The 18,319-nt window shown below is 37.8% G+C and overlaps 1 protein-coding gene across 1 annotated transcript in view; it reads left to right on the top strand.

Annotated features, from left to right (window-relative positions):
- Positions 1–1,534: 1,534 nt before the first annotated feature.
- Positions 1,535–18,319, top strand: part of NFXL1 (nuclear transcription factor, X-box binding like 1) — a 46,739-nt gene continuing 29,954 nt past the window's right edge. Inside the window, exons 1-15 of the mRNA XM_005517729.3 lie at positions 1,535–1,694; positions 2,845–3,015; positions 3,351–3,460; positions 5,070–5,203; positions 6,655–6,833; positions 7,012–7,173; positions 7,278–7,378; positions 8,582–8,696; positions 9,033–9,157; positions 9,946–10,068; positions 11,373–11,463; positions 14,976–15,096; positions 15,731–15,887; positions 16,598–16,689; positions 17,159–17,180. Coding sequence (XP_005517786.1) covers positions 1,535–1,694; positions 2,845–3,015; positions 3,351–3,460; positions 5,070–5,203; positions 6,655–6,833; positions 7,012–7,173; positions 7,278–7,378; positions 8,582–8,696; positions 9,033–9,157; positions 9,946–10,068; positions 11,373–11,463; positions 14,976–15,096; positions 15,731–15,887; positions 16,598–16,689; positions 17,159–17,180 — 1,863 coding nt within the window. The remainder of the gene's footprint in view (positions 1,695–2,844; positions 3,016–3,350; positions 3,461–5,069; positions 5,204–6,654; positions 6,834–7,011; positions 7,174–7,277; positions 7,379–8,581; positions 8,697–9,032; positions 9,158–9,945; positions 10,069–11,372; positions 11,464–14,975; positions 15,097–15,730; positions 15,888–16,597; positions 16,690–17,158; positions 17,181–18,319) is intronic.

Raw genomic sequence — 18,319 nt, 5'->3', positions numbered from 1 at the left:
AAACAACAAAGGTAAATATAAATACAAAATGGCTCTTCATGCCCTGTTGATCCTATGCTTTGAATAATCAATGGCTTAATTAGCTGATAAGGGGAAAGGGTATGCTATCCCGTCAGTAAAGATTCTATCCCTGTAGACAGGAACAAGGATTATTCTGGTATTTAGCAGTATTTTGAGTGTTGGACTTTGCAATCAGCATTCCTCCAGCTCAGATCTTGAATATAATTTGCAATCTGTATGCCAGCAGCAGCCTATCCTATATGGTTACTAAGCACTTAGGAAGCACTTCTCTCCTTTGTTGAAGTGTTTAGGACTTTTTATTAGATAAATGTGTGATACGAAGTTTTAATTTAAAAAAAGGCAGATATCTACTGTTAACAATTTTTTTGGTATTGATCCTTCAGTCTAAGACATGAATTGTATTCACTAGCTGCCTCTTTCTTGAGACTAAAAACTCTTTGACGCAAACCATTTCAAAATAAAACAGAAAACCAGAATTGATCTCCAGTGGTTTGCTTACTATTTTCAGACTACTTATGGTTGGTAATCTATAACAATTTTTATGAGAAGGTATTTGCTGAAAATATGCTAAACGCAAAGTTTCCTCCTGGCACACGACATAATGTAAGTGCTATAGGAAATGTCCATAAAATTAAAATTATTTCAACCTGCTTTTAATTGTCAGAACTTGGGAGGCACACAGGTTCCTCAATATATGTTTCTGTGTACTAAAACTTTCTGGATGTACTTCAGTGAAGTTTCGAAACAGGCTTTGTGGTCTTTTAACACAAAGTATGTGTTCTACACTCCAGGAGCCATGAAGTTCTAGGAGTTACAGGAGCTATGAAGAAAATGTCTGCAAGAGCCGCATGCCGCCGGAGCGGCCGCCAGAAATTCACTCCGGAGAAAAGGAGGCTCAGGGAGAACCTTATCGCTGGATAAAACTACCGGAAGGGAAGAAGCAGTGAGGGGAGTGTGGTGTCTTCTCCGAACAAGAGACAGGACGACAGGAAAAGGTCCCAAATTGCGCCAGGAGAGATTAAATCAGTTTAGATTAGTTAGATTAGTAACTAGGTTTCCTAGTTGCTAGGAAAAATATCAGCCGAAACGGTTGTCAAGGCTGCCCAGGGAAGTGGTGGAGTCACCATCCCTTGAGGCGTTTAAAAGACCTATAGATGTGGCACTGGGGACATGGTTCAGTGGTGGAGGTGATTACGCTGGGTTAATGAAGGACTGGCTGATCCCACACCCTTCCCAACTCGGAACACTCCGTGATCCAGGGCCAGGGCAGCCCCGGCTCCGAGCCCCGGCGGCTGAGGCGGGGCCCGCCGCCGGCCCGCCCGCCCGCCGCGCGGGGGGCGCCGGGAGCTGTAGTTGCACTGCTGCGGGAGCACCGGCGGCCCCGCCGCCTCCATTGCCGGGCGGAGCGGCCGGGCTGCGCCGGGCGCAGTGCTCTCCGGGCGTCTGTGCCGGCGTGGGGGGGAGGCGGAGGGTCTGGTCCCACCGCCATCCTTCGCTTTTTGGCGAGGGACAAATGGAGGCTCAGTGGCGTCAGGGCGGCCGGGGCCGCGGCCGCGCCAGGCCCGGGGACGAGCTCGCCGCTCGCTCTGGGGCGGCCGCCCGGCCCCCGGCCGCGAGGGGCCGCGGCGGTGTCCGTGCTGCGGCAGCGGGGACCATCGGCGAGGGGGCCAGCGGTGAGTGTCGCGTTCTGCTCTCTACCTGCGCTGCCGGGCCCCGGGCTGGGGAGCTGGCGGTGGCCCGGAGCCCTTGCAGGTGGCGAGGTCGGGGCCGTCCCCGGCGTCGCGGGGATGGGACGCTGGCGGGCCCCGGCCCCTCTCCCGCGCTGCCTGGCGGTGTCGAGCCGGTGTTCGCCATGTGCCGTGTCCTGCCTGTAGGTCCCTGCCGGGGAGAAACGCGGAGGCCTCAGGCCGCGGCGAGGAGCGAAGAGTTAAGCCCTCGCCAGGGTACACCGTCTTCTTCTCGGAACAGAGGAGTAAAGTGTGAAGTGATGGATGAAACATCTGGGTTTTTTTTGGTTGGAAACAGCCAGGGGAGTTACTCGGTAGAGATAGGGTTAAGTGCTCTGGTCAGGGAAACGCTTTGCTCCGGTCAGGGAAAGGTGCGGGCTTTCGGTGCGCGCCGCAGCTGTGAGTGCAAGCTCATCCTCGGGAAATCCACCAGAGAAGGGCCAAAGACAGAGCTCTTTTTAGTGGCAGCATAGTTTCTTAAGAGGAGCCTTAAAACTTAACTTGGCGAAACCCCGGTAAATATATTGGGGTGTAGTAATCTAAAAAGGAAAGGTAGTGATCTCCTGTGAAATAGCATGAACGTATTGCAATAGAGATTTGTTGAAAGTGAGGGAGATCAGTGAAAGTCATAATTTAAGAAATAACAGGTGCTGGAGAAATACCTATATGATATCTGCAAGTTATAACAACTGTAAATTTGTTATAAACAAAACTGCGTGTTGCGTTTTGTTGTTTTTTTTTTCCTCATGCTGTGACAGTTGTGTTTGTGTTGGTTGTGTAGGGTTTTCTTAAGTGTCCTTTAAATAAAGCAGCATTATAGCTGCTTGTATTCTGGTATGTTAGGTTGGATTTGTCAGCAGTAATTGACAGAAAATAATTCCTGCTGTGAATTTTATAATACACAGTAAAGAAGTAAATACAGTTTATCTCTTCTTGTGTGGTATTTAAAATGTAGTGATGTAATATTCGTAGAAATATAAAATCAGCAAACTCTTTAAAAAGAGTTAAAAGGACTGTTGAAAATATGTAGAACTGAATGTGATGTTTACAATTAGCTATCATGGTATTAATAATCATTAGTATTTTCTTTTAATAGAATTATCTTCACTGAAAAAATTTGATGAAATTAAGAAAGCTAATCAGGCTGCAGCAAAAAAGCTAGTTGAAGACCAATTAAGCTCCTCATCTGAAGATGATGATGAAGATGCTGAAGTGAAACAAGGGAAGATTTTGGATAAAACATTTACCATTTACACCAGTCAAACTGGTAATGTTTTGATTTTTTTTCATTTATTGACTTTTATTTTGGTATGAAAGCATAAGCAATGCAGTATCACTGTGTATTAGAATTTTACTGTAATTGGAGGGAAGGCACTGTATCATGATGTCTTACATTAGAAATATTTTTTCTCAGCAGTGCATGCTGGCTGTACTTCTTGTTTTTTTGTGCAGAAGCAATGGTATAGCTGTAAACTGTCTTAAGTATGCCTTTTTAAATAATACGTTTTATTCAGAGAATAAATACTTTTGTAGCGGTCTCAACATGTACAAAATAACAGATCAAATGCTACTGATTCCTTTAAAAATCTTTATCCATTAAAGATGGCGATGCAAGTGAACTGGAACGTACGAGGCAGTACATGAATGAGGCTTTTCAGTCAGGGGCCATGACATGTCTCATCTGCATTGCTTCAGTTAAAAGGAACCAAGCTGTAAGTACTTTACAGTAATCTTTTAGAGCAAAACAAATGTAATTGTCTGAATAACTTGTATTATATTATTGAGGGTATTCTTGGGATTGATAGCTTTAAAATGGTGAAAGTAGTAAATGCAAACTTGGTATCTTTGGATTTTGAAACACTGGAAGACATAACTGGTTATATGTGTAGCTGGTAATCAGAATATGCCTCTTTTGGTCATATGTTTGTTATCATAGTATAAAATAGCTATTTTTAAGTTTTAGGTAGTAGCAGGTGACAAAGATAAGTGCTTGAATGCCAGTGCTTGCAATTGTGTATTCAATAAGCTATGGAGTAGCAAAGCAAAACGTGAAATACTAGAAAGAGATATTATTGTTAGATTTAAAGCAGGGAAGCTAAGATAAACTTTGCTGCCCTCAGTGCTGATCAGGTAAAAAAGAAGTGTGTTTCAGAAAAGTTTGTCCTGTTTCATATAGGTACGTTTTATATGGGAGAGATTTCAGGACAAATATTTTTTCCTTTTTTTGTTAAAGGTATGTCAGTCAAAAACATGTTTGTAACTGTATGTTTAGCATTAAAAAGAAAAGTAGTGCAGAAAATATTTTAATTTCTTAGGATAGATATACACACACTATAAGTACCCAATGAAGCTGTAGTCAGTAACTGCTTTTGAAAAGAAATACAATATATTTTGTATGAATTCTTAACATATTTAATCCATAGTCTTTCAGACCTTAATGAATATTTTTAGGTTGACATATGAAGTTCTTTGGCTCTTGATAGAGTTAATCTTATATCAGCAGAAGTGAGGTATTTCAGTAACTTGAAAGCCTTTTTTAACTCAGTGGTTTGCTAATTATCTTGAATCTGTATCATTTCAGGCAAGTCTGTTTATTTTATGTCTCCTGCTTAGCTTTAGTTTTGGGTAGTTACCATAGTTCTAGAAACTTAGTCATTGGCACTGTCCTCTCTAAGGTAATAGGGAAAGTCTCTGTATTTTCACAGTAGTATTTCATAACATTGTCTTAAGTTATTAAAAAAAAATTACTTAAAATTTTGTTCTGTACTTTTCTTACCAAGTTGTTACAGTTTTGGGTATAGCCAAAGTCATCTTTATTGTTCTAGGTGGAAGGGAATAAGGGAGAGTGGCACGAACTGGGCCTTGGCAGGTGCAAATTGGATACTAGGACGGTAGTAGGACAGTTGGAGTAGCTTGCTCAGAATGGTTGTGGAGTCCCCATTTCTCGGGACTTTCCAACTTTGCTAGGAAAAGCTGTGTCTGAACAGAGCTAAGCTGGCAATAGTCCTTCTTTGGACATCAGGTTGTGCTACATGACCTCCAACAAGGTGCTTAAATCAACATTTCTCTGATTATCTGAGTATTTTGGGCTCTGTCAGCCCTAGCAAAAACTTTCCACAGGAGTTGGAAAAAAGATTATAGGTATGAATCTATAACAGTAAAACTGTCTATAATTGATCTAACAGGGGTATAATCTATCTTTGAAAAGCCATTTTTAAAGGGAAAAATAACAAGCTTATATTCCTTTAGGTATTATAGATGTTCATCATTGGAAACAGAAACCTCATTTAAAGCAATTGACACTTGGTGTCTGCCCCTTAGGTCTGGAGCTGTTGTGGATGTTTTTGTATATTTCATCTGGTGTGTATCCAAAAGTGGGCCAAGGACAGCCTCTTCCTTGTATCTTCTCCTTTGACGGATGATGATTTTGGGAAGAAAGATTATCCCTGGCCATGGTGAGCTCCTCATAGTACATTTACAAAGATTTCTGTGGGGAAAACATTCCAACTGTTGTTCCTTTAGAAGTGATACTTGTACATCATGTGCACAACAACAAAAAAAAAGGGTTTAAAAGACTGACTTTTCTATTGATTTTTAAAATTATTTTTAAGCTTTCGTTAATGTGATTCAGAAAAATTTCACAGTGATATTAAAACCTTGCTGCATCTAATTTATTTTAACCTCTGAGAAGGTAACTTATCTGTAATTCATTTCTGACATTCATTTCTGAAAAGCTTTACATATTTTTCATTTTTGAAGCTGATGCCATGAAAAAGGTTTAAAAAATATTGTCAAATAGCAAGATGCAGGGATTTATTTATTTTTTTGTCTCAGTATAATCCAAACATTAAATCAGGTCTTGCAGTTTTCCTTGAGATGCTATAAAGAAGGAAGTAATAATGTGGCTTCATTAATAGAATTTCCGAAGCAGGTTTGTTTAGGAAATAACGTGTCAGTTTTTGGCTGGCAGCATCTCAATTGATAATGCCTCTTCTACTATGAACTTATTTTGTTTTTAAACATAATGTTTAAGATGAGAGAAAATTCCAGGCAAATGGTATTTTATTTTACATTTAAGAACATGCTAAAACTATGCTATCACTAGATAGCATTGAGAAATGGTTCGTGGTCTGTAATGTATTATATCAGGGCAAATTGATGTTTTATTTGATAAAAATGAATGCATAGGTCTTTCAAATTCTGTGCTTCTCTGAGGGGGACCTTCTTGTCTGTTGTCTTTTCCCAGTGTAGCCAGCAATGTGAATTGCTTTATTTCTCCTTCCTTCTGTTGCCTCCCTTTTCCAAGGCTTGCATGGGGCCTGTTGGACGTGTGACACTTTATAAATTACAGGCCTCAAGTGTCTATGTACCTTTAGCAATAATGAATTTTTTCATTTCTATCAACATCAAGGGTGAAAAATGAAGGTGTACATCTTGAATCTAAAATTTTTCAGATTAAGTTCTAATTCTTACGCATGATTTTAATAGCATTGCTAAACTTTGTTTTACATGGCTAATATTCTGCTATTAGTAAACCCCTTATTTTTTTAATTGGTTCTATTTTAGTAGGGTAACTGTTGCATAGATTCTTTTTAGCTTGACAGAAAAATTGTTCTGATTTTTGCCGTGCTGATTTTTTTGTCTATATATATTCTTAGAGAAAAGAAATTGAATTAACAGGACAGTACCTTAGATGTTCTAATTAATGTACTGTAAAATCTGACCTATGGAAAGACCTTTATTCTGTGTTACTGTATATTCTTATTATTCACTGTAATAGTTGTGAAAATGTTAATTGGTAGCATTGAAACAGTCTTGGGAAGCCAAAATGATGAAAACTACTTTTTTTTTTTTTAACTGTTTTAAAAAGTTGCTTTTGTTTTCACTCCTTTTTCTCTTGTTGTAGTCCAAAGTGCAGGTTTGAATACAAACGCTCTGAAACTCCCAGTAAGTATTACTGTTACTGTGGAAAAGTGGAGAATCCAACAGTGGACCCATGGCTGGTGCCTCACTCCTGTGGTCAAATATGTGAGAGGGAATTCAAACCTTCCTGTGGTCATAAATGTTTGCTGCTTTGTCATCCAGGTAAATCCTTTGTGTTTCTTGGTGGTATGACCTCTATTTAGGTACCTGTTGCACAGTTCAACTTAACTCAATTTAGCTTTCTGTTAAATATATTTAAAATTCTCAGAGTAAAAGAGATGTAGTCAAAGCTGCATTTGCTGAATGGTCATTAACAAGATAAAACTTTTCCTGTCATTAGGACCGTGTCCACCTTGCCCAAAGATGGTCACAACAACCTGTCACTGTAAGAAAGCCAAACCAGTGCCCCGAAGGTGCAGTGCCAAGGAGTGGTCTTGCCGCCTGCCATGTGGACGAACATTGCTGTGTGGACAACATGCCTGTGAGAATCCCTGTCATGCAGGTAGAGCACCTTTTTAAATTTCAGAGCAGTAGTTGATTCTGTTCTTAAGATACATCATTCTTCTGCAATTCCTACTCTCAGTGACACTTTGCAATTGCATACAGGAGACTGTGAGCCTTGTCCACGTGTCAGTGAGCAACGGTGTATCTGTGGGAGACAAACGGCAGAGAGGCTTTGTGCAAGTCCTCAGTGGCAGTGTGATCAGGTATGTTGAAGCTATCCCCTTAAACAGATTTCTCACCTTTATAAAATCTGATTGCTTGGTGTATTAAAGATTGGAAAAATGTATTCAGTAAGAAAAAAACCACCATTTTTTAACTTTTGAAAGTGTAATCAGAAATATAAGCAGCATTGTTTGAGAAGAGATTTAATTGGTGGCTCCGTTAATTTTTTATAGTAGTTAAAATGTTACTTTTTTGGAATTGTTTTAGGGTTATTCTAGCAGAGAATTAAACTTTTTATGTTCTTTTTCTTGTACTTTAGGTTTAAATTTCAGCTGTTGCCTTCAGAAATAAGAATGAAACCCCAGCTTAGTAGACAAAAGTTTTGTGCTTATTTTTAGGACTTTAGCAGAATGAAAGCTTTGTGATTAATTCTTTGAAGTATATTTGCAGCCTGTGCTTAAGATCAAGGCTATGGATTGACAGACTGGAAAATATAAAAATAATTAAAAAAATTAAATGGTGGGGAGGAGGCAGCATCAGGAGGGACTTGGGCATTCTGATCCCAGTGAGAAAGGTACTTGGTCTCTGTGAAGTATCAATTAAAATGCAGTTTATTTCAGATAACACTGTAGAGAAAAAGAATATAATCTAAAGACTAGTAAGTCCCTTTAGATCTCTAACCGCAAGCTGTGCAGTATTGAATGGGCTGTGATAGATGTGCAGCAGGCAGTGCAGACCCCATTTTGGTTGTTGAAGGTATTGTAGCATCTTACTACAAGAAAGCATCCTTGATCATAATTTCTACAGTCAGACAGAAAGGGTGTTCAGATAAGAACTTCTTGCTGCACTTTTAGATAAAGGCAAGGACATGCAGATAACCTAATCTCTGGTACCAAGTAGGGGCTGCTTCCAATCTCTTCTGCTGCAATAAGTTTATCCTGTGGCCAGAGTGTATATGCAGCATGATGCAGGCCTGAAGGCTGAGCTGCATGTGCAGCACAGCACAGACCTGCGACTGCTCAGGTTTTCTGAATCACTAACTCCTCACTGTACTGTGGTCTCCCAGGCAGAATCACTGAAGGGACGATCAGTTTTATTTAGTGAAGTCATCAAATAAAACACTTATTAACAAAATTCAGAAAAAGTGAAATTTCATCCAGAAGCACCTCACTCCTGCTTTTTACCTTTGGCTTGATATGTAGTTCTATTACACTGTATTCATTTGGCTTCTCTGAATTTCTAAGGTGTGTGGGAAATGTTTGCCATGTGGTAATCACACATGTGAACAAGTTTGTCATGCTGGTCCCTGTGGAGACTGTCCTCGTTCCGGGAAAAGGTCCTGTCCATGTGGAAAAACAAGTAAGCTACATTTTTTGGTTTTATAATGATAAATTGAATAAAAAATCCTCCAGTCTTTCACTGTCAGTAGTTTAGGCTAATTCTGCAGGGCAGGGTCCGTAAAAGTTCTTACAGTAATATACCATGACAGTATATTAACATTTTTTGCATAGTTTTCAAAGCTTTATTTAGCACCAGGGTTTAATTTGTGATCTGAATAACTAAGTAATTCTAAAGAAGCTTTTAAAAAAACAAAAGACAACTGTCATTTGAGCTTATTATACATTGCGTTTTTTTCCTAAATATTTGAGCCTTTTTTTCCTGAATATTTACTTGTACTTCTCTCTCTTCATCTAGAGTTTACATTGCCTTGTACGGAAGATGTGCCCACCTGTGGTGATAGTTGTGACAAAGTTCTGGAATGTGGCATCCATAAATGTTCACAGCGCTGTCATCGGGGTCCCTGTGAAATATGCAGACAGGTTAATCTTACTTTATCAGGTTCACATTTTGTTCGGGCTCTTAAACTATGTGGCTCAAACAGTGCAAGTCACCTAAGGAAAATGAAATCATATCTCTCACAAAATCAGTGACTTTGTTTATTAAAAGCAACATGTTCTTTCATTATTTCCCTCCCACCCCAACTCTGTGTAAGTAGTTGAGCATTGTGTTGAGTTGAGGCTTTACCTGTGGATGTGTGAATTGCTTTGGCTTAGTTTTGTTTTGTTTTTTAAAATTATGCCCTAAAAGACACTTATTTTTTCTCCCCATCTTTTCTAGCTTCCTTCTGGAATTGTCTTTCTATGATATTCCTTCATTAGTGAGACTGAAGATGGTCTAACATAACATTATTTTCTTCTTTGTAAGAAAATTAAGTTTTACTGTGCTCTAGATATTTCTGGAGCTTCTGTGGTCTGGCCTACAAAGCCATTGCTCTTTCAGGTCTCAAAGCTGAACCAGCTTTGGCTACAAAGTCTAGGTGATAGTAATCATCATGTGACAGCCATGATATGAGGGTCAGATAAACCTGCTCACTTACTTCTTAAATTATCTGCATACACTAAGGGTGAATCTACTTTAATGTGCAGCAGAGGTAGTTTTTTTGTATGAATTTGTTTTGCAGTTACACTTACCGTCTTGCATAACACACTTGCATTCTTTATGCAGTGTAATGTTACTTTTCCTTGAACTTCCCTTTACAGATAGTAGTAGAACATTTTATTTTCCTTTTCCTTTTTCCATATGTTTTTTTCCCTGTCTTGCTGCCCAGGAGGTTGAAAAGCAGTGTCGCTGTGGGAAGCACACGAAGCGTATGCCGTGCCATAAGCCATATCTGTGTGAAACAAAGTGTACTAAAATCCGTGATTGTCAGAAGCACCAGTGCCGGAGGAAAGTAAGTGCCCAGAGATAATCTTTCTCAATTGCATTGTTTAGCTGACTTTTTAAAAAAATCTAGATGAAATCACATCAATTTGTTGCTCCATCTCAAGTTATTGTGTAGAAAGAGGAGTTTTCTTCTGTGACACTGAAACTAGTTTTCAGTGCACCAGAATTCTCTGAAAAGGATGACATGAAGTAAAATTAAATGGCCTTATAAACAAGGAGGAGATTTTCACAACTCTGCAGTTCCTGAAGGCAGTTTTACTTTCAGATTCTTGAGTAGTCACTGATGCATTCTGCAGTAGTGAAATCAATTTATGTATTCTGCAGTAGTTAAATCAATTTATTTCCCTACTTTGTAGGAAGAGCTGGGAATCACGTATAGCTTCATCACTATTTTTGACAGCCCAGCATTCCATCCCACCTTCTTCTAATACACAGCATTACAAGCAGCAGTGGTCTGACAGCTAGGAATTGGAGTTTTGTTTCCTTTCTTATTTGAAGTCAAATGGAATGATTGATACTCAGAAGTAACTTTCCAGTTAATTCATTCAAGAGAACCTGAAAATTGCCTGCTGTTTCTGAATTAGTACATTGTGAAAGGTGGACTACTTTACACAAATAGGCATGAAAAAAAACAGTTTTACTCTTAGGTATTTTTGAATATTATTGTTGTAGTGAATTTGTTTTATGTGAAAAGATTACAAAACAAGTAGATGCAATCTTGACACCTCCATGATGAAAAATCCAAGTTTCTTGTTGGAAGGAGGGTACCTTTCAAGTTAATAGACAAGATGATGTTCCCTCCTGATACAGCATCCACTGATGTGATGGTTTTGTGAAATGTTCTGATTCTTTCATGTTGCTAATTTACTTAAGAATAGAGAATAGATAACTGGTTTTGAAGTTATCTGCCTTTACTGCAGAGGTAAAAGGTGTATAAAAAAAGTGGTTAGCAACATTTTTGTGCTGGCGACAATATAGTATAAAAGTGGAAGAAATTGCAGAATCATGAGGTCAACTGTTAGATGACCTATCTTCTGAAATTATTTGGGATTATAATATTTTGAAATTTTAAATATTCTTATGCTTTTTTGAAGCCCTCTGCCTTTTTAGCGTGTTGAAATGATGCATTCAAATCTGTGTTTTCTTGTTATTTTGTAATTCAAAATTTTTCTGGAATGAGTTGGAGAAAATTTGACTAAAGTGCACTGACATTTTTTTAAATAAGTATTGAAAAATGAGAGTAGAAGAGGGAAAGTGTATACCAGAAATTTATGTTTCCAGTTATTAGACTTCATGGGCTTTTTTTAATAGTGCTGTTCTGGAAACTGTCCACCTTGTGATCAAGTCTGCGGGCGGACTCTCGGCTGCAGAAATCACAAATGTCCTTCAGGCTGCCACAGAGGTAAGAAAAGTGAAGAATCCCTGTAGTGATGGAATATTGTTTATTTTTGGCAAATTTCATGCTTGTGTGACTGTATGTGGTGCTTAAAGAATTCTCTCCATTGTTTCATGTGGGCTTTTTGTGGGGCCAGTGTGTTTGAAAGTGCTGGTTATAATTTAAGGACTTACTCAGTGGTAACCTGAGTTTTTACCTGGTGATTTTACTTAATACTTTTCCTCTGAAATTGCCCTTGTCTCCTTTCCAGCTGTGCAATACAAAAGCCATCACTTAACTTCCTTTTCCCAATAATTCTTTTCACTGAATATACATAACAAAGTCCAAATGCATACAGAAAATGAGTGCTGCTGATTGAGTCTGGATGGTTTTAAAAAATCCTAGAATGCAACACGTGGTACAAATGGGCTTGAAAAAAATATGATGGAGTTTGAATGTACATTGGTATCCTACTGGTAAAAGAAATAGTTGACAATTTCTTACTGACTATAAGAAGGATAACAACAAAGTTTGCTTCTGTTTCCAGAGACTTTGGGTATAAAGATGCTGGAAATGGGCAAAATTACTTGGCAGATTGATTTGACATTTGCTTAGTAGGGGGTTAAATTGAAATGACTCAAAAATTGTCTGCCCTCTCAGCAGTTTTCCCTGTAGAAGCTGCTGCCCTGCTGAAACAGCAGCCAAGTAGCCCCTGTAATTTCCCTTAGTTGCTCTAAGGAAGTATAAATTGCAATGACTCAGGAAATAAATCACAACTTGTTCAGCCTGTCTTCCTTCTGAGGGAATGACTTTTAGAAGGAGAGGACAGGTAAATGTGGAAGTTCTGTCTGTTAACTTGCTATTAAATCTGTCACCACAAACTATAAGTTTGTTTTTTCTCTGTATACTATGCCCCTTTTTCTCTTTCCCTTTCCTTTCTTCTCCATCCCCTGTAGCTCTATAAAATCTTGGAAATACATAATTTTTTGTGTATTGTCAGAAGCAAACTGGTAACATTGCTTTTCCACATTAGTTTGTTTGATCACTAAATCCTAGAAGAAAATTCTGATTGAAAACTAAAGAGCTAATGCTGTATTACAGGATAAACTTTGATGTTGAGTAATTTTTTATATTTCATGCTGCTTGCATTTTACAGTCTGGCTAAAAGTGACAAAGATTTCTAATGATTAACATGAAAACAATAAAGCAATGTCTGTAAGAAAACAAAAGTGATCTTTGAGAATGTAAATATCAAATATATATATATTTTGAAGAGTAACTTATCAAAAGAGCATAATTGTCTATTTACTAACTAAAGTTGCATATAATTAAGGTACTAATGGCACTGGATGATAAATTTATTTTCTTTTCTAAATTCTCTGTGTTTTGACAAAATAGAGTCTAGTACAGTTTGTAATATCTTCACAAATTTTAAAAAGTATTCCTAAAATAGGCAATTATTTTAATTTTAAAATATTTATATTAATGTGTTTCTCCCTATATATTAATATTTTAATAGCTACTAAAAGTTATGATTAATTATTTTATCTTTAGTATGTAATACCAGGTCAGGGTAATTTTCCTATGAGCTGTCAGATTGCAGTGACCACTGATACTAAAGGACATAGATGCCTCCTAGAAAATAACTTCTCACATGGGGTCCTTTAAAACACACCAAATCTCAAATTTTTAGAGGTTGTTTATTATCAACACTTGGCCTTTAGCAAAACTCCCTGAAAAAGGGTAACTTAATCTATTCTGTTTGTGATTTGGGTTTTTTTGCTGTTTCTTAAATATTTATCATGCTTGCTGAAATTTACAGTGTGTTGCTGGGGAATAGAAATGTTTTTCTTCCTACTGTAGTACATTATAGTACTTGATTTGAGAACTATGTGCTGTCACTTTATCTTCAGGCTCTCTGAATCTCTCATCTCTGCCTTTTTGTATTTTTGAGAATGTAGTCAGTTACCTTCCTTAATAGGATATTTAAGTGAATTGTAGATATATTAGCCACTCTGGGTAGGATAGCTTTAGACATTCAGTATATTTCGCAAAAGTAGCTGGACAAGCTTGAGAAACGTGCCCTTGGGAATCCTATGAGGTTTAACAACCAGGGGCAAGGTGCTGCACCCGGGCTGGGGCAATCCCTGGTATCAACCCAGGCTGGGGGATGAGCAGACCCAGAGCAGCCCTGTTGAGAAGGACTTGGGGGTGATGTGAGAGGCTGGACATGACCCAGCCATGGGCACTCACAGCCCAAAGAGCCAAACGTGTCCTGGGCTGCATCCAGAGCACCGTGGGCAGCAGGGCCAGGGAGGGGATTCTGTCCCTCTGCTCTGCTCTGCTGAGACCCCACCTCCAGGGCTGCACCAGCTCTGGGGTCCCAGCACAGGAAGGACATGGACCTGCTGGAGCAAGTCCAGAGAAGGGCCACTGAGATAATGAGAGGTACGGAGTACCTCTCCTGTGAGGAAAGGAGGTTATTCAACCTGGAGAAGACTGGCAGCCTTCCAGTACCTAAAGCAGCCTGCAAGAAAGATGAAGGGGGATTTTTTACAAGGGCGGTGGCAGAACACTACAAGGTAGTGGTAGGACAAGGAGGAAGGGCCTTAAATGAAAAGAGACTGTGTTTAGATTAGATACTAGGAAGAGAACTTTTACTGTGAGGATGGTGAGGCATTGGAAGAGGTTGCCCAGAAGAATTTTGAATGCTCCATCCCTGGCACTATTTGAGGCTGGGTTGGATGGGGCTTTGAGCAATATGGTCTAGTGAAAGGTGGCCTTGCCTATGGCAGCGGGGTTGGATCTAAATCATCTTTAAGATCCCTTGCAACCCAAATGATTCTATGTTTCTGTGCATGCTGAACATTATATTGTTACTTAATTTACTTTGCAGTATAAAGAATGTAGTGCTTCCAACCTTTTCTCTTCAGCAGCCTTTTGCCAGTGAGGCATCTGCCTCTTCGAATGCTGCTTTTCGGATCTGAAAAATCTGCTAACAAGTCAGAATTGCTTACAATTTTTTTCTGTCAATAACTTTGGTTGATTTCTTTAAATCTTTAAAATGCAACATGATTAGAAAGCTAAAATCCCATGTCTTTGCTTTTTTTAAGAACATGCATATTCTAGCTGTTTAATTACTCAATAATAAAACTTAGCAGTTGGCACTTGGTGAAGAAATGGTGTGGGAGAGTTATAAATTAAAATGTAGATATTTTACAGATACAGTTTTTAAAATGCATCAGATTAGTAACTTTACTAACTTAATAGAAATGGAGGATGTTTTCAAGGAAGCATTCATTATACATAGGCTGAACATTAATATCATACAAAATCTGCCGAACTTTATTGTACCAGTTTTTCAATGTCCCATTTTGAACTTAGGTGAAAGATGACATTTCTTCATAGGTGTGTAAGACTGAAATACGAATAGAAAACATCTAAGCGTTGTGTGATCCAAATGACCAGGCTTCTTTTTAAAATGTAGAGGCAGGTTATTTCTGACTTGCTTGTCATATTGTTAATATATTTATTTTTAGGTAGTTGTAATCCGTGTCCGGAGACTGTGGATGTGAAATGCAATTGTGGAAAAACTGTAATTAAAGTGCCATGTGGCAGAGAGCGCACCATCAAACCTCCCAAATGCAAGCAGCTCTGCAGGTCAGTATATAAAATGTCTGTTTTCTGTTCTTAAGTGGAGTTTAAAGTGTCCTTAAAGAAAGTAGTAAAATATACCTTGAAAGGCAGAAATTGTTCTTTATGTAGTTGCAGTTATTGCTTCTCAGTCTTCTGTATCCTTGACAGTGCAGATGGAGATTAGCACCTAAAAGATACCTCTCTTGACCCTGAGGTGTCATGAGCAGCTTGTCTGCTTCGTGGGGGAGGTTCTGTCTTACCAAGCTCTTCCAACTGTAGTCCAGTTCATTTCTTCAAGTCGTCTCTGGAATGTTTTGATGTACTGCAGTGAGGCAGTTTATCTAGAAAACTTCACTAGCAAAAGGAAAAAGAAAATTTTGTGCTGGGGTGTAGCAAGATTACATTAGTGCAGAGTGGAATTAGGACTGAAAATGCTGTTTGAATATGTAAACCCAACTTGATTTTTAATTTTATTTAGAATTCCTCTCAAATTTTATTGTGATGTTAACTACCTGCTGAAGGTGAGAAGTAAACTAATTTTAAAAAAACACTAACAACTTGTTCATTTAAATTCTTTGTATGTTGAACATGCTTGCCCAATGACTGTAACTTTGTATTTCTTGCTGTCATATTGATTCATTCTTGGATTTTACTTCAGTCGGCCACCTACCTGTCACCATTCTACCCAGGAGAAACACTATTGTCACTTTGGGCGGTGTCCTCCCTGTCGACAACCCTGCCAGAAAACCTTAACATGTGGTCATTTGTGCCCTGTTTCCTGCCATGATGAAGCACTTGTGAAGCAAACTGGCTTAGTAAGTAAACAGTGAAAAATGGTGTATTCTTTGTGTTCAGAACAAGAGCATCAGTTTGACCTGAATCTTCTGTTTTGAGGCTTTTGGAGTTCAGAGTAAATGCGTAATCAGGCACAGAGGTACCTGTACTGCTCAGCATGATGCTAAGTGGTTCTACCTCCTTTGTTGCAAGCTAAGTAATTTTGTGATACATAATTGAATTGCTCAAAAAGATTCTTGTTGGAGTTGTATTAAAAACATTTAATTTCAGGTTTAAATAATTGCTTTTAACATAAGAGCAAAAAGTAAGTTTTAAGTCTGATACTTACAAAACCATCAAATTTTGCACAAGTTGGAAGTCAGAAATTGGCAATTTTTAACATGACATGTGCTATGCTCTATGTATTGGTAATTGAACTAGCTTACTAATTTAAATATTTTTACCTTTATTATCTGGTTAGAATTGTTTTACAGGTCTTTTTAATTTGGTGTGGTGCTTAATTTTTACCACTAGGAGCTATGGGACTTAATTATCCTATTCCTAATCAGGCTAAGGATAAAACTGTAATTTTTTTTGTCTGTATGGGATGTGGAGATTTTCATTAGTAAAAAGCTAGTTACTAGAAAGTGAATTTCTTGGAATTTGAAATGCTTTAGATGTTGCATTTATTTATGGTCAAGCAGATAGTTCCGTTTGTGTTTTGTATTCAGCTAGTGTCTTTTGCTCTCAGCATCAGTCTGCAGGGCCTTGGGAACAGCCATCTGAGCCAGCCTTCATACAGACTGCATTACCGTGCCCTCCCTGTGAGGTTCCTATACCAGTGTAAGTATTAAAATAAAAAATAAGCCAAATTGAAAGAAGAGTTTTTATATGGGGAGATAAATTCTCGGACACAAAATAACTATCAGGGATATTTTTTTGTTTTAAATAACTCTTCTTCAGACTAGATCTTTGAAATAACTGAAAAATATGATGTATTAGTAGAGACAAAGAAGATGCTATTTGGAACAAAAGCAGGTCACTGTCTAAAAAGTAACTGATTTCATATACAACTACAATTAATTTGCAAATGAAAAAAAACCAGAGATTTTTGTTATAAAACACAGCAATCCAAACAACTGGTGAAAAGGAGGCATTGAGCTGCATAGATGGGTGATTTTCTTAGTTTATACTTTTAAGATATAGATTGCACTAATTTTTGTGTGTTGTAAACTGTCACTGTTTTAAGTCCTGTAAACAAATATGCACTTTCTAAATCTCTGATTTTTTTTATTTATTTATTTTTTAACAGGGAGTGTCTTGGACAGCATGAGGTGAGTCATGAGAACTGCCCTGTGAAATATGGAAAATATCTTATTTTGTCAGTCTGCAAAACAAAAGGTATTAAAAAGAAATAGTGGAATTTTAAAATATATTTTAAAATTAGTGAAGTACTCTAACAACAGCTTACATATCAGAGGGTATTTTAGTTCCTTTCTGAAGAATTTACAACTGTTTGTCTTTGTAGAATTCATGGTCAGAAATTTAAACTCATTATTTACATAGCTCTTGTGTTTTCTTGCAGGTGTTTAAATTGTGTTTAAATGTTTTTCAGTGGTCTTCTTGTTAAATATTCATGCTTTTTCCCTGCCTCATTCTATAGTTAATATTCTCTCTCTGTCACACACTCTTGAGTTCTATGAACTGCTGTGTGTATTTTAAAAGGATAAGGAACGTAATGACATACAGGAAAATTCTCATGTGACTTGGATCTAAGCAAACATGGATGAAATCAGACAGTATAGTAGAAACTTCTTTAGTGTTAGTTACTAACTTGTCTTTCTGGTATGTAGCCTTCTCTAATTTTAGATGAAGTCACTGTCTATTTTGGCTTACATGAGAAGAGAATCTAATTGATGATTAAATAGCTGTCATCTTTATTCACAATTTCTAAAAGTTATGAAATCTATGGCAAGTATTTTTTCTTGGTTTCAAAAGATGATTGCTAAACTATTTAAATTTAAAATTTAAATACTAACTTTAAATTTAATAATTTAATAAACTAATAAATATTAATTAAATATTAACTATTTAAATTTAAAAACGCTTTTGCTTTTATAACTTTGTCTGCTGGTATGTCTGGTATAAATTCACAATCAAAGCCTAACAATATTATAAAAAACCACTAGGATCATTTTAAGCAAGTAAAAAATTTTAGAAAACACTAAATACAAAAATATTGAAGATACCTATTTTTTATTTTTTCTCTGACCTTTATTAATAATCTCTTGGTATGTGTTGTAAAGGTGGCTTGATTATGTTGTGGTGACATCTTCATGTGTTGTCACCAACATTCCTGTAGGTGCAGTCTGGTTGGGTAGCGTGTTCATGAACCCATCCCGGTTGGGAAAGCAACTTTTCCATAGAGCTATTTTGCAGCTTGACAGTCGCTGAAGAAAAGCGTGTCCTGAAA

This window comes from Pseudopodoces humilis, chromosome 6 (assembly GCF_049639895.1).
Source record: "Pseudopodoces humilis isolate 2021_Gansu_Grassland_sample_001 chromosome 6, ASM4963989v1, whole genome shotgun sequence".
NCBI lineage: Eukaryota > Metazoa > Chordata > Aves > Passeriformes > Paridae > Pseudopodoces > Pseudopodoces humilis.
The sequence above is the reverse complement of the archived record's forward strand: the minus strand, read 5'-3'. Positions and strand labels throughout refer to the sequence as shown.